The sequence below is a fragment of the Geotrypetes seraphini genome, chromosome 2 (assembly GCF_902459505.1).
Source record: "Geotrypetes seraphini chromosome 2, aGeoSer1.1, whole genome shotgun sequence".
NCBI classification, from domain to species: Eukaryota; Metazoa; Chordata; class Amphibia; order Gymnophiona; family Dermophiidae; genus Geotrypetes; species Geotrypetes seraphini.
In genome coordinates this window covers 380,653,964-380,670,221 of record NC_047085.1, presented here as the reverse complement: position 1 = coordinate 380,670,221, position 16,258 = coordinate 380,653,964, and the positions used below count along the sequence as shown (strand labels likewise).

The 16,258-nt window shown below is 44.0% G+C and overlaps 1 protein-coding gene across 1 annotated transcript in view; it reads left to right on the top strand.

The window, feature by feature from the left end:
- KAT2B (lysine acetyltransferase 2B) overlaps positions 1 to 16,258 on the top strand; it is a 141,733-nt gene that overhangs the window by 20,709 nt on the left and 104,766 nt on the right. The window contains exon 4 of the mRNA XM_033932862.1: positions 8,112 to 8,238. Within this exon, the coding sequence (XP_033788753.1) occupies positions 8,112 to 8,238 (127 nt within the window). The remainder of the gene's footprint in view (positions 1 to 8,111; positions 8,239 to 16,258) is intronic.

The window sequence follows — 16,258 nt, the reverse complement described above, 5'->3', positions numbered from 1 at the left end:
TTAATAACATAACATTTGCTAATAACATTTGCTAATCTTGTAAAATGCCCATCACTGCCCTCTGGCACTGCCAATTTTGGCACAGAGTACTTATACTGAATCAAGTCAGACGTGTCATTTACCAGTATTAGGGCCAAAATGGTTTGCGACTCCAACCCGATTCACTAACATTGTGGCCGATCCAATTCCAATCCGTACATGCAAATGAGGGGAAACGGCATGCAAAGCAGGAAGGACGCGATTCACTAAACTTTTTCAGGAACACCAACTGGGCTGGCCAATCAAAAAAGAAGCGACTGGTGGGTTTAAAGCGGGTTAAAACCACGGGCTCACGAAGGTTTTTTTTGTTGGTTTTTTTTTTAAAAAAGAAGCTGTTCGCAGCTCTGTAAGCATGCGCAGACCATGTACAGACAAAGAAGATGGTCTGCATATGCTTCAGGATTGCTCACTAGTGATCCGTGTGGTCGGTAGGGGTCGTTCCTCCAATCGCCCTCATTTGCACACTGAGAAAAACAGATTCTGCCCCAAACAATTACATTGTGTGCTAGGTATTTTACATAAATTAATTTGATTAGGTCAAAAACTTCTCGCAGTGGGAGCCAACAATAATGTTAATCTACAACAAAGCTCAGCGCTGAAAGCATAAAAATATATGCAGGAAGCTCTTCCGAGACTTCGGAGGTGACTCTTCATATGAGTCAACAGATACTCATGCCTCATAGTGGGGTCCTTTTACTAAGGGCTCCTTTAACTAAGGTGCGCTAGCGTTTTTAGCACACGCACAGATCGCGCGCTAGCTGCTTAAAAGGAGGCGGTAGTGGCTAGAGCGCGCGGCATATTGCGCGCTAAAACCGCTAGCGCGCCTTTGTAAAAGGAGTCCTAAGGCACACTAGCCAATTTAGTGCATGCTAAATGCTAACACGTCCATTATAATCTGTGGACACGTTAGCACAGGGGTAGGGAGGTAGGTAGATCTCATGCATATTCATTGGGGAAATCCTGAAAACCCGACTGAAATACGGCTCTCGAGGACCGGAGTTCCCTACCCCTGCGTTAGCATTTAGCGCTCGCTAAATTGTCTAGCGCGCCTTAGTAAAAGAGGAGAATTGTCATTGGTCTCACTTTTTCACCTTATCTGAAAATCTTTAAAAATACCTTATAAATCTGAATTTAAGTATGACGTATCTTAAATCAGTCAATAAGCCAGGACCACTTAGCCGACATGGGCCATGTTTTGTATACACTGTTTCAAAGGCCAGTCCTGGTGTTCTGCAAAAAAAAAAAAAAACCCCAGAATGAATAATTCATTAACCCTAAACTTATTTCAGAATTGAAAAGTACAAAATCTGCTTCACCATACTATAGTCAAAACAGACGGCATCTCCAGCTTATGCTAACAATTTCATGGCATCAGATTGGAAACTCTTAAGACTCAGCTGCTGATAAACAGGAAGCCAATGACATCACTGGTTTCAATTTAAGAAAGACCAATGTTGCATTCAGTCCATTGGAGATAAGAGTGTTTAAAGTTCATTATAATTAAGGATTCTTTGTCTCCCCCCCTCATAGTAACATGACATAGTAACATAGTAGATGACGGCAGATAAAGACCCGAATGGTCATTGCCCATCACTATTTTATCATTCTCCACCGTATATCCGCCATTGTGTGATGGCATTGTAACCAATGGAATACTAGTGGGGTAGTTACTACTTGATTGTGAATCCTGGATTTATGCTCATTTAGGGCTTATTTTACTAAGGTGCGCTAGCGGTTTTAGTGCGCGTTACAATACCACATTCTCTAAACGCTAAAGCCTCCATAGAGCTTGCGTTAGTATTTTTCATTTAGCGCATGGTTAGCGTGCGCTAAAAACGTTAGCGCACCTTAGTAAAAGGAGCCCTTAATCTTATTTTAATAGGCTAGATCAGGGGTGTTCCAACCTTTTTGCTTCCCTGGGCCGCATTGGCTGAAAAAAATGTTTCTGGGGCCGCACAAACGTGCAAATGCTGCGGCAAGACAGTAAACACCTGGGGGCAGCAGAGGAAAACACTGCATCACCCTTGACCGGGGCCGCAAAAAATACTTCATTGGGCCGCAGGTTGGACACCCCTGGGCTAGATGATCTACCTATATACGAGGTATATATATATCATTTCACATGGACATACGATAGCATACACGTATGTTCAGTATCACGTGAGGATTCTCTCGTGCCTATAGTGGGTGCTGACCACTTTTATATGTAAACCCTCAATGGCTGATGAGCACCACTGGCAATGGCTTTGCATCCCAATAGTTCTTCATTACATTGATCATAATCCATTCTTTTTTATGTTAATATTTCTCCCAATGTTTTTCCACGTTTGTAAACAGCCGGGGGAAATTTGAACAACCATTACATACTGTAAGTGGAACTTCAGTTATGAAAATATAAAAGGCACATAGACATCCTGATTTAACAATGCAAAACATTTACAATTTGTTGTTACATACTGATCAATTTTGTTCAAATCTAGTTCCCATTACTTCTTCAAGAGGAGAAACAAATAGAAACACAGTTATAGAGACAACTGAAAAACCTTTTCAGTTGGATAAAACTAGAACAAGTCACTGGAAAATAGAAACAGATGTAAAGAGCACAATATAGTTAGAATTTAACATCCATTCGAAAGTTAAACAACACGTAGGGGGTCCATTTATTAAGGTGCGATAACTAATTTAGCACGTACTAAAGTTTAGCGTGCGCTAAATGCTAAGGTGCCCATAAAATATAATGGATGCCTTAGCATTTAATGCGCACTAAATTGGTTAGTGCACCTTAATAAAAGGACCCCTTAGATAATTAAAACTTTCATGTCACTAAAAAGCAGGATGCAAAACGTAGCCTGAAATTCAGAACGCAAATATAAAAAAATCAACTAAACTTACATTTAAGGTAGAATCTCATTCCTGTAACAGTAACCTTAGAATGAATAATCTGATGTCTAGAATAGCTTATTCACACATCTAAAACTACATATGGAAAAAATAAGTTACTGCAGTATACACATTAATGAATGTAAAGCATGTCATTGCTTGCAGAACACTTCATTACTATGTAAATCAAATAATGCAGCTTGTGGTGAATGCCAAAAGCTGCATTATTTCTAGAAAAATACTGCTATTAAAAGGTTGGTGGTATTTTTCCGCACTGTGATTGAGGGGGACAAAGCGACTGCTAAATGCTCCTGGGAGCTTTTTATAATGGGCTGGAGTTCTCCCCATCCCTTCCAATACTCCCTGCCCAAATACCTGCAGCCACAGAAACACCCTCTTTAGGCCGCCCCCCTCCCCAGGGTCTACCTCTAGTCATTTGTTGAGGTCAAGGCAGGAGAAGTTCCTAAGTCATACCTGGCCTTTGACTGTACTGGTGACCCCTAGTGGTAGTCTTTTACTGCTAATGCTCAAGCTACTATATCAATCACTAATGAGAGTCTCACTTTTCTATCACTAAGGATTGTCAACAGGGGGCAGGAGTGACTGGGGGATCACTCTTGCACACCACTAGACACTAGGGATTACTAAAGGTAAGCCCTGGGGAGGGGGATGAATTGGAGATTGGGGGTACTTTTGGGGATTGAGGGGCTCTTTGGGACAGGGGCATCAAGAGGGTAGCATTGTGATGAGGAGGGACTTAGGGCAGGAGGAATCGGGGGGAAGGGTTATCCATCAGCTCCTACCTACTTTCTGAAAGCCCTGGTGATCTAGTGGCCTCTTCAGGGCAGGTGCATCCCCAGTTGCTCTTGTTTCTACTGGCTGAATTGTAAAAATGGCAGCTGAGACTGCTGCAGGAGGTCGCGGCCACCATTTTCACAATGCAGCCAGTGAGAGCAGGAGCAATTGGGGATGCTCCAGCCCTGAAGAGTTGATATGGGCATACTTATTTTTTAAAATTCTGTGTTAAGTTAAAATGATCTGGTATGTGAAAGGTGATGAACTTGTATACCGCTTTTTTGTGTGTGGTTTAGGCAATCAAAGCATAAGAACATAAGAATAGCCTTAATGGATTAGACCAATGGTCCATCAAGCCCAGTTTACATATGTTAGATAGGTACTTAATAAGTGTTAAGTGACTTGCCCAGAGTTACAAGGAGCTGCAGTGAAAGAGACTTGTGACAGGAAGAAATATTCTGAATGAAAAATGGACCACTTCCAGCCCCATTGTTTGAGATTGCTCTAGAATTTAGCTATTTGCAAATAAATCTAATGATTCCAGTTGGAGAACTCTGTGACTGAAACATCAAGAGAATTCTACAGTACTGAGAAAAAAAAATCACAGTAGATGCAAGGAAATAAAGGCAAAGCACAACAAAATTCACAAAAACACACAAATGTGTGCTGAATTGATTTTAGAGGGGTATTAATGGTCCTTTTGGGACTTATTTATTTCAACCTTTCAAAATAATTAAATCTGACGGAGGAATGCACACTAATTTCTATAATGATTTTTTATTTAGTTGCTTCTCCACTTTTGAAGAAAAACTGTTCTGCTGTGGGCTCTATAAGATATAGCCACTTCAGCCTTAAACCCAATTACCGTTTATATCTTTTTCCTAATTTCCCTTGCCATTTTCACTAATTCTCCAAGATAACTATGGGCTCGTTTTACGAAGCCGTGCTAGGGTTTTTGGCGCACGCACATTTTTAGCGTGTGCTAACCCCCATTCTAGCCAAAAAACTACCGCCTCCTCAAGAGGAGGCGGTAGCGGCTAGCAAATTAGCACGCACTATTACGCGCGTTAAACCGCTAATGTGGCTTCGTAAAAGGAGCCCTAAGTTTCAACTAGTGCTATTATCCTGCAGCCTTTCATCCTGCGTTATCTAACCGTGCTAAATATGTGAAATCATGAAGTTAATATTAGCCAAATAGTGTGCGGAAAATGTGAAATGTCTACCTAAAGATGTTTTTAAGTCATAGCTGTTCAGAACTGTTTAGGCAGCACCGCTGAATATATATAGATGTTTATGCTTTTTGGTTTCTTGCTATATTGCTTAAACTCATGCATAGATCAAGGCAGTGTACAATCATAAAATCCGAAAAGTATAAAGGTTAGACATTTCAAGTTATACCTAAGGTGACCATATGTCCAGTTTTGAACGGGACCGTCCCTTTTTCAGATCCCCTGTCCCGTTGTCCCCACACACAGCTTCAGGACGCCGAAATGTCCTGTTTTCAGAGACGGCGTCCCGAAGCTGTGTGTGGGGACAATGGGACAGGCGATCGTGGGAGAATGGGCTCTCTCCCTGCTTTACCACCCGCCGCCGCAACAACAGCTGGAAAGGCATGTCCAGGCGCCAGTCCAGAAGCCTTCTCCCCGATGTCAATTCTGAAGTCGGAGAGGAAGTTCTGGGCCAGCCAATCACTGCCTGGCTGGCCTGGAACTTCCTCTCCAATGTCAGAATTGATGTTGGGGAAAAGGCTTCTGGGCCGGCGCCTGGACATGCCTTTCCTGCGGTTGTTGCAGTGGGCAGGAAGTAGTAGCGGGTTGCGGCGGCAGTGGACCGGAGGTGGGAGCAGAATAATCAGCGGTAGGCTTCAGAGGGAGGGAGGCAGACAGACAGGCAGGCTGTTGGTTGCTGAGCTTTCTCATATTTGGCATGGCAGGGAGGGAGGGAGGCTGGCTGGCTTCGGAGGAAGGGGTGGAGGAAGGGGTGGAAGGCAGTAAGGGGGATATAGGAAGGAGGGAGGAAGGAAGGAGAGAAAGAGGCAGAGAAATTGGGGGGGAGGGGGGTTGTAAGCAGAAGAAAGACTAGAAAAGGAAGGCCTGGACCAAAGGGGAAAGACAGGAGGCAGATGGAGGACTATGGGAGGTTCAGACATGGGGAGAGACCCTGAGGAAGAACAGAGAGATGCAAGATCATAACAGAGGAGGGAGAGAGAGGGAGACCTGAAACAAAGGTACAAAGAACAACTGACAACAGGATCTGGGGAAGGTAACAGAGGGAAAAGAGAGAGAGACCTGGACCCAAAGGGGAAGGGGCTGGATTTTTAAAGAAATGTTGGATAAGAAAGAAAGAAAGAAATATTGGATGCACAGTCAGAAAGAAGTGCAACCAGAGACTCATAAAATCACCAGACAACAAAGGTAGGAAAAATGATTTTATTTTCAATTTAGTGATCAAAATATGTCAGTTTTGAGCATTTATATCTGCTGTCTATATTTGTCTATTTTTCTATAGTTACTGAGGTGACATTGCATATTTTAAAGTCATCTGCCTTGACATCTTTGAAAAAACCCCGAAACTCGTAAATGATAGTTAACATTTTCTCTGTGTACAGTGTACAGTGTGCTTTGTGTTTTGTTTTTTTTAATTTATGGTTACCATTATGAATTAATAAGATATTGTGTGTACATGAAAAATGAATGGAAGACATTGGGGGTGGGGCTAGGGTAGGATTGGGGGCAGGACTGAAAATTAATAGATGTCCCGTTTTGATGAAAAAAATAAATGGTCACCTTAGTTATACCTGTTATTTGAGCAATGCCACTTTGAAGTCTAATTTATGTTTAGTGACTGAATATCACTGCTTAAGTCAGATGATTAGCAAGTGATTCTTAAAACCTTCCGCCAGTGGTAAGACAAGTTAGTGCGTGAATAGCGCACATGTAAATCTGTGCAGAATGCTCAGAGGACTTTAGCATGGGAAACAACGTGTGCAGCAGAGATGGCTATGAATTGTATATAAATGCAGTTAAAAATATACCAATGATGTTGTTTGTTATGCCTTCCCAGTGCTTACAGAACAGTGCATAAACCAACCCTGCTCTTAACCATTGGAAAAATAATGTCAACTTGGAGCTGGCAGTGGAAGGTTTGAAAAGAGGATTTCTTTTGATTTCCAATTTAAAATATGCTGGTTTTGATTTCTTTTGGAAGTAGAAGAAAGCCCATTCAATCCTATAAGCGCCAGTACTAAGAAAGAAATCCAAAAATGAAAGCTAATGCTGATGCTCATATTTTCTATGCTTACGGTAAATATAAAATTGCCGCCCTGAAATCCCTGCCAACTTCCACCCTGCCCCGATCTTCTGTGGTGCTATTGGGTTGAGGCTTGTTGGGTCGTGCGAGCTGCGGAGGGGAAAGGGAGAGTGAACAATTGCTCCCTGCTCTCTGCCGTGATTCTGCTTTGCTGCCCCGCGCTTTCTGCCCTGACTCTTGCTGGCCGCCCCGACTCTTCTCTGCCCTGATTTTTCGACCTTCCCTGCAATGCGAGCCCGCGGTTTTAAACCTGTGGGTTAAAACCACGAGCTCGCGAGTAAAAAAGTTAAAAAAATTTTAAAAAACACGAAAAATTTTTAAAAAACAAGAGGGAGCACAAGCCCTCTTGCCCCGTCCAACCGCGACCCCCCTCCCGACAACACCAGGGCAAGAGGGAGCCCAAGCCCTCTTGCCCCGCCGACTAACTGACTCTCCGATGATATCGTGCAAGAGGGAGCCCAAGCTCTCTTGCCCCGGCGATCATGCCCCCCCCCAACTCGATCTGGCCAGGAGGGAGCCCAAGCCCTCCTGGCCCCAGCAACCCCCTACCCCCCACCCCCCACTACACTACGGGCAAGAGGGATCCCAGGCCCTCCTGCCCTCGACGCAACCCCCCTCCCCCCAATGACCGCCCCCCCCAGAACCTCTGATCACCCCCCCCCCCCCCCCCGCCGACTCTACAGGCAAAGTAGATGGTCTGCACATGCATCGGGATTGCTGGAGAGCGATCCATGTCAGTGGGAGGGCGTTCCTCTGATCACTCCCATTTTAATACAGGCCCGTTGTGAATCAGTTGGCCTGTGTCAGATCAGACACGGAGTGGAGTGAATCAGGCAGTTTAGTGAATCTAGCCCAATAACCCTTTAGACTTTTATGCTGGCAAATATCTCCTTCAATAAAATCTGTTAAAAAGATCATAGCAATCAAAAACTTCTCTGGGTTTTATCTTATGCTTTTCATAGGTTCAAAGGGAAAAACAAATACTTCTGTGATAGCTAAGCAAACCGCGCTGTTCTTTAATGGTAACAGACTGAAGTCTATACTTATCTCATGTATAAACTGTCATTATATATCTTTTTAAATTTTAGGCCGAGGAATCTTGTAAATGTAATGGATGGAAAAACCCTAATCCTCCTCCCACACCTCCTAGGGTGGATCTACACCAGCCAGTTGTCAGTCTAACTGAGTCATGCCGAAGCTGTGGCCACTCACTGGGTAAGCACCATGTTTCTACTGGAAATATAGGGCCAGTTTCAATAAATGTCACCCATCTTTAGGTGCTGTAAAAAAATCAGTACAGAGCACTATTCTATAAAGCAGTGTTTCTCAAACTGTGTGCCATGGCATAGTGGTGTGCCCGAAGAGATTCCAGAATTTTACTTTAGTTTTAAAAATTCTCTTCATAAGTATACACTAGAATAGATGACATGTATGTCATGTACGCAAGAGTCTGTCAATCTTATGAACATCTGTGTGTGTAAGGATACAGCCATCCAGACAAGCATCATTCTTGGACGTGATTGGTCCTTGAAAACTAATGGCAAGTAATTTTGGTTTTAGTTTTTATGCAGTGGTTATCCTAACTTGAGCAACAAAGCAATCAAGGCTTTGTTACCGTTTGGATCTTATCTTTACGAACTTGGATTGTCAGCTCTGACAGAAATTAAATCGAAAAAAAAGAGAACAACTGCAGATGGTGGATGATGAAATGCGTGTTTGCTTGTTGACGTGCTTTGCGTTAATTTGTACTCAAAAACAAGAGCATCCGTCGTACTGATTAGAAATTCTGTCTACTTCAGTTTCACCATTGTTACAACTACCCATACATAGGGGCTCATTTTCAAAGCACTTAGACACACAAAGTACCAAAGAACCCTATTCTTCTTTGTGTGTCTAATGCCTCCGTGTCTAATCTCCATTACTAATGCTTAGCGCGAGTTTTAGCACCAGCAGCGGCGGTAAATGCTCCGATGCTCATAGAATTCCTGTGGGCATCAGAGCCGGCGCTAAAACCCATGCTACGCGTTAGTAAAGGAGGGGGTAAGTGTTTTGAAAATGAGCCTCCTAGCTTAAAGAACTTTAAATAAATAATTCTCAAATTTAATTTTTGGTTGGTTTTGCAATTTTATAATTTCAGTTATAATGTGCCACAAAAAAAACATTTGCTCCATTTTAGTATGCCGGAGCTTAAAATGTTTGAGAGACCCTGCTGTAAAGAAAGCTCCAAGTTGAACACTCTTCATAGAATAATGCTTGAGCCCATTTCCATGCCCAAATTAGGGCATAACAACAGCTCTACTGGGTCAGACCTATGATCCATCTAGCCCAGAATCTTGTTTCCAACAGAGGCCAATCCAGGTCACAAGTACCTGGTAGAAACCCAAATAGTAGCATCATTCCATACTACCGATCCCAGAGCAAGCATTGGCTTTCCCCCATGTTTGTCTCAATAAGAGACCAGCTGCAACCAACTATAAATGCCAGTACACAACTCTTTCAACTGACCCACATTGGTAACAAAATTCATGGAGAGTGATCAAAATAAAGTTTATAAAAATACTCAGAGATGTGGAACTTTGTAAGGAAGGCTTGAATACCTCCCTTGGGTGAAGAGTTCACCTTCCAGTCATTGTTGTTTTATAAAAACTTTGATCACTAACTCCACAGAATATTGCTTGATTCAGTCTCAAAAAACTTTCATAATAAAGATTTTTAACGTATTTGAGAGTCACTGTGTGTTGTACTATGTGCTGAAATAACACTTAGCTTAAGCAGGACTTGGGGGTCTTTATTATGAAAGTTTTTTGAGACTGAATCAAGCAATATTCTGTGGAGTTAGTGATCAAAGTTTTTATAAAACAACAATGACTGGAAGGTGAACTCTTCACCCAAGGGAGGTTTTCAAGCCTTCCTTACAGAGTTCCACATCTCTGAGTATTTTTATAAACTTTATTTTGATCACTCTCCATGAATTTTGTTACCATTGTGGGTCAGTTGAATGATTTGATATCATAGCCTATTTCTGACCTCAGGTCTGTAATTATTATCCCTGAATCTTACAGCAAATTTATATTAGTACACAACTCTTGGCATTTGGGCATGGAAATGACAGTACTGTATTCTATAACTCCACGCACAAATATTTGGAAGGCCTCTACCATGTCCCTGGCCACACCCTCTTTTGAGTGGCATACTTGGATTTAGGTGTGAAGGGTTATAGAAAAGCATGCAGAAAGATACATGCACAAAATCTAATTGCTGCCAATTAATAGTAGTTGATTGTGGGCATCGATTTATTGCTACTGACTTGTTAGCTAATTAATTTGCATGCGCTTGGAATCCAAGGAATAGTTCATCTGCACATGTTTGACTAGTATTCTCTTTTAAATATATGATTTGTTTTCTTTTTATGAGCATTAAGAAAATCTTGAAGGAAGTACTGACAAGTCTTAACTTTCTTAAGGCCCATAAGAACTTTTTTCAGTGATTTGTAGGTAACAGCAGTTCTGGTAATCTTATTAACAGCAGCATTTATATTCAGACAATCTTAACAAGATTTCTGGTTTGTTCTCTTGTTTTCATATTTCATTCTAAATGAGCTATTATAATTTAAAGCTTTTGAGAGCCAGTCTTATCTTTGGGCTAGATTCAATTGGGACCGATCCGTGTCCGATCCAGGCAGGTCCGATGGATTTTTCAACCTCTAATATGCAGATGGGGGGCAATCGGAGGAGCGACCCATCTGCCGACATGAATCGCTGGTGTGCGATCCCAACGCATGCGCAGACCAGCTGCTTTGCCTGCAGATGGTCTGCGCATGCATTTGATGTCCGTGGTTTGTTTTTGTTTTTTTTAATTTGCGCGACACCGGGCACAAGTCACAAACTTCTCCGCAGTTTGGTTCTCCTCCAGCAGCACTCGCAAACCGGCATATAGCCCGATGGTATCCCTTCCCCTTCACCTAAAAGAGCAGCGCAAAGTGCGGGCGAGGGGTCGGCTGCAACAAGTTTTTCATCAGCGTAAATGTCGCCTTATTGCAAAGCCCTGTGGCGTGGTCTGGGTCAGGAGAGTTGGGGCAGAGATTGGGCCAGGAGAGCCCCCTTCGCCGACACAAGTTTACTGCCCTGGCGAGTCCCTGCCGTGAAGAGCCACAGAAGCTTCTGCCTGTCGGGTCAGTGAGCTTCAAGCCTTGGTTGCGGATCCACCTTTCACTGTCTTCCATCATGATAAGGTGGTTCTCCGTACCCATCCAAGTTCTTGCCTAAGGTTGTTTCTGAGTTTCATATCAACCAATCCATCGTTCTTCCTGTGTTTTTTCCGAAGCCCCATTCTCACCCTGGAGAAGTGGCTCTGCATTCTCTTGATTGTAAGCGTGCGCTGGCCTTCTACTTGAAGCGCATCGCTCCTCATCGTTCTGCTCCCCAGTTGTTCCTCTCTTTCAGTCCTAATCGCTTGGGTCACTCTGTTTTTAAGCGGACCATTTCTAACTGGATGGCTGCTTGTATCTCTTTCTGTTACGCTGAGGCTGGTCTCTCCCTGCCAGGTCATGTCACAGGCCACAAGGTCAGAGCAATGGTGGCGTCTGTTGCTTTCCTCCGCTCGACTCCGATTGAGGAAATCTGTAAGGCTGCCACTTGGTCCTCGGTTCATACGTTTACCTCGCACTACTGTCTGGATGCTTTTTCTAGGCATGATGGCCATTTCGGCCAGTTAGTTTTACAAAATCTGTTCTCCTAATTTGCCAACTCTCCCTCCATCCCATTCTGGTTAGCTTGGAGGTCTCCCACATGTAGAGAATATGCTGCCTGCTTGTCCTGGGATAACAGGTGTTATCCAGGAACAGCAGGCAGATATTCTCGCAACCCACCCACCTCCCCGTGGTTGGCTTCTTTGCTTGCTATCTGAACTGAGGCTACGCTGAGGAAACACATGCCCTAGACTGGGCGGGAAGGACATGCGCGCATGCACGGGCCAATCGCAAGCTTGAAGGTCTTCAAGTAAGTCTGCTTGTGAAAACATCCGCTAGGGGGCTCCGTCGGTGACGTCACCCACATGTAGAGAATATCTGCCTGCTGTCCCTGGATAACACCTGTTACGGTAAGTAACTTTGCTTTTTCGCTCCATAAGATGCACCTGACCAGAGGAGGAAAACAAGAAAAAAAACCCATTCTTAAACAAATTCTCCCTGCTAGGCTCTGCACCCAAACCCACACTCCTTGCCAAGCTCTGCACCTTGTCCCCCCTCCCTGCCAGGCTCTGTACCTTGTCCCCCCTCTTGTGGTCTAGTGGTAGGCTGGGACAGGGCAGGCAGGCCTAGTGGCTGGCAAGCAGATAGGGGCAGGCAGGGACAGGACACAGGGCAGGCAGGCCTAGTGGCTGGCAGGCAGGGACAGGGCAGGCAGGCCGGCCTAGTGGCAAGCAGGCAGGCAGGGGTGCCCCCCCTCCCGGTACCTTTTTTACTTTTTAAAATCCCGGCAGATGTGTCAAGATTGAGGACTGCAAGTCATTCACAGTGCCCGCAAGAGGCCTCCCTTACAGTTACCTTGCAGAAGCAGGAGTCTCGGGCTGTTTTTTGTTGTCCGTACACTGGCTTCAGACAAACCGGTAAGGGAGGTGTCTTGTTAGCCCCTGGAGCCGTTTGTTCCCTTTTTAACATTGGTCGCAGTTGCTGACATCCTTCTCTCAGTCAACTGTGGCACTGAAGGTCTGTCCTCCCCTGATGGTACCTAGCATGGGCCTTGAGGGGAAGGGGCCGTTGGAGAATAATAATAATAATAACTTTATTTTTCTATACCGCCATAGTCAGGTGACTTCTAGGCGGTTCACACTGTAAGAAGGCTGGACATTCAGCGAATAACAAGGTCACAATACAATACAATAAGTCAACATACAGTACAAGACAAAACAATACAATACAATACAATACAATGAGTGTATACAACACAGTACAATATAATACAACGAGTCTAAATATAATACAATACAATAAGTCTAAAGACAACACCATACATAAGTCTAATACAGTATCGTACAATGAGTCTAAATATAATACAATAGTGAAGAGGGGAAAGTTACAGATTGGGGTTCAATGGGTAATGAGTAACTGAGTATTTCTTTAGAACTTCCATTTGAATTGGAGTACTATGGATAGCGAATATCTGAATACATGAGGGGCATCTTGAGAAAGAAAGAAAGGCGTTTAAAGGGAGGGGAGTCCTAGTGCGGGAGGGGACGATTTTAGTCCGTGAATTTTTCGAATAGAAGAGTGCGGCGTCGGGGATTTGTTAGCCTCCGGAGCTGCTTGTTTTCACAGTAATTTGGCTGTGTTTGCTGACTTCTTTTCCTGTCAGTCATCTGCAGCGGGCAAAGGGTTACCCTCTCCTAGCGGTACCTATCGTGGGCCCTGAGGGGGAGGGCCCGTTGGTTCAAGTAGCTGCAGCGACGAAGGTCTTCCTAGAATGGGCCCTGAGGGTGAGGAGGTATACAGGATGTGAGCGGCCTCAGTGCGCTTGTAGCGCAAAGCAAAGCCGGAATCAAGCCGCGGTCCATGGAGTCTTCGCAGTCCTAAACACCGCCCAATTTCTTGATGATTCTCGATTTCTTGCGCCTGCCTTGTTCGCCACTCTTCCTCTCGTTGCCGCAGCCATCCAGCAGGGGAAGCACCAGGAGTACAAAAAGGTAGGGGGGATGTTGTGGTATTCGCTTCATAAGATTCACCCTTATTTCCACCCATTTTTTGGGGGGAGGAAAAAGTGCGTCTTATGGAGCAAAAAATACGGTAATTACATTACATTTAGGAGATTATTAAAAATACATGTATTTAAGAACTTTTTAGATGATTTGTTGCAGAGAAGCTGTTTGTATTATGATTGTTTAACTGGGTTTGTTCCTAGTAACTGGTTTTCTTTTGATCTGCTTTGAACTCTGTGGGGAATAAAAATCATAATGTAAAGTAATGTCACACCTGGCCCTTGACAGTGCTGATGACCGACCCCTAGTGGTAATAGTCTTCTGCTAAAGCTCAAACTACTATCTCAACCCCCTAATGTTAGTTTCATAGTACTATCGCTAAGGGTTATCACCAGTAAGGGGCAGGAGTGACTGGGGATCACTCCTGCATTAACACCACTAGACACCAGGGATTACTAAAGGTAAGCCCTGGGGGAAGGGGGCTGTATTGGAGAGGGGGTGCTTTTGGGGACTGAGGGGCTCTTTGGGGCAGGGGCATCGAGGGTAGCATCGGGAGGGGAGGGCTTCTGGGGCAGGAAGAATGGATGGATGGGATACGTATTTATTTTTTCAGACAGAAATAATATGGGTAGTTTCTGGCTTGAGTTTTCTTAAGTACATACATTTAGTGGCAGCCTGTGAAGTTTGCAATTATGTAAATTATTTCAGAGTTGTTTCCAAAAATGTCTTTTATTTTAAGTACCGTATTTGCCGGCGTATAAGACGACTGGGCGTATAAGACGACCCCCCAACTTTTACAGTTAAAACATAGAGTTTGTTATATACTCGCCGTAAAAGACTACCCCTTCTTCCGCACACCTTCCTCTACCGCCCCGGGTGCAGCACAGCCGGCCAGGTCCCCTTACTTTTGTGGCACTTCCCCGACCAACCGACAACAGCCCCGGTCCGACAAACCTCCCTGCCCTTAACCGCGAATCTAAATTACCCTTCTTACAGCTGCTGTAAGAAGGTAATTTAGATTCGCCGGCTACAGGGCAGGGAGGATTGTCAGACCCGGGCTGTTATCGGTCGGTCGGGGAAGTGCCACAAAAGTAAGGGAACCTGGCCGGCTGTGCTGCAACCGGGGCGGGGCGGGCCGCTCCTCTCCCTTGGTAGCCACTCGAACCGCGAGGCTACTCTCCTTCTCCTTATCTGCCCTGCCTGCAGCACAGAGCCGAACAGAAGTTCCTCCCGACGTCAGCGCTGACGTCGGAGGGAGGGAGGGCTTTGTTTAAGCTTTGTTTAAGCCCTCCCTCCCCTCCGACGTCAGCGCTGACGTCGTGAAGACATTCCGTTCGGCTCTGTGCTGCAAGCAGAGAAGGTAGGGAGAAGAAGAGCCGCGTACATCCAGAAGACTGAGTACATCCAGCCCCGCGACCCTCGGAGGCGTCCCCATGGGATCCCCGCGACCCTAGGGGGCGTCCCCACGGGATCCCCGCGACCCTAGGGGCGTCCCCGTGCAGCTCTCTAATGTAAAGTAAGGGCATGTAAACAGTACCCCGGCGTATAAGACGACCCCCGACTTTGGGGAGGATTTTAAGGTACTGAAAAGTCGTCTTATACGCCGGCAAATACGGTAAGTCTAAATGAAGTGTTTTATTTCCAAAATTTTTGAATGTATTCCAATCAAGAATGTACAGCCTAGAAATTTGGCAGTCTTTTATATTTCTGGGTGGTTATGGTCTGAATGTGGAATATTTGATTCTGTTCCACTTCTTCTGTTTTTGTATGGCAGTTTTCTTTCAAAATAAATAGATTAAGTCACTCAAAATAAACACTTTTAGCTTCCTGTCTTCAAAACAAAACAGAGTACTGTCCTGCAATATACCCCCATAGAGAATGTGGTGCTTAAAAGTATCTTCTGAGGAAACTAATGTGCATCAATCACAGCCACTTACAAACGAACCTCAGTGTTTGAGGAGAAGTTTCAATTAAAAACTCTGATGAAGGTTAATTTTATAACAGCTTTCCTAAGTTGAAAAGACAATTAGGCACCTATTCTGAAGTTATTCATAGTCCTGCATAATCTTGGCTAAAATGCTTCTGTATATGTTTTCATTTACTGAAGAGCTGGTGCAAACTTCCTCAGCTGAAATACTGTATTTAAGTAAGCATTTTATAAACTACATATATACTTGGTGATTTCACCTAAACTATGATTCAAACAGGCTACACAGATAGAAGAATGTGCCTTCCTGTTGCATGTGTGCTTTTATGCACATAATCCATGGGGTAATTTTTAAGAGGCCTTCTATATGTGTAAAACAGAGTTTGATCACAGTAAAAGGTTATAAAATTACCCACTTTAATGCTCCATTAAAAAGTGTGTGTCATAAATATGAAGGCAGTAATCATTTTGCTTCTGCTCCCTCCTAGGATGGGAACAATTACAATATTTTATTAATATAATTTTTTTTAAAGGATTTCTTTTGGTGAGGGAGGGTAGAGGCAGGAGTTAGTTGAACATATATTCTGGTTTTTCTTCTGTCTAAAGTTATTGCTTAGA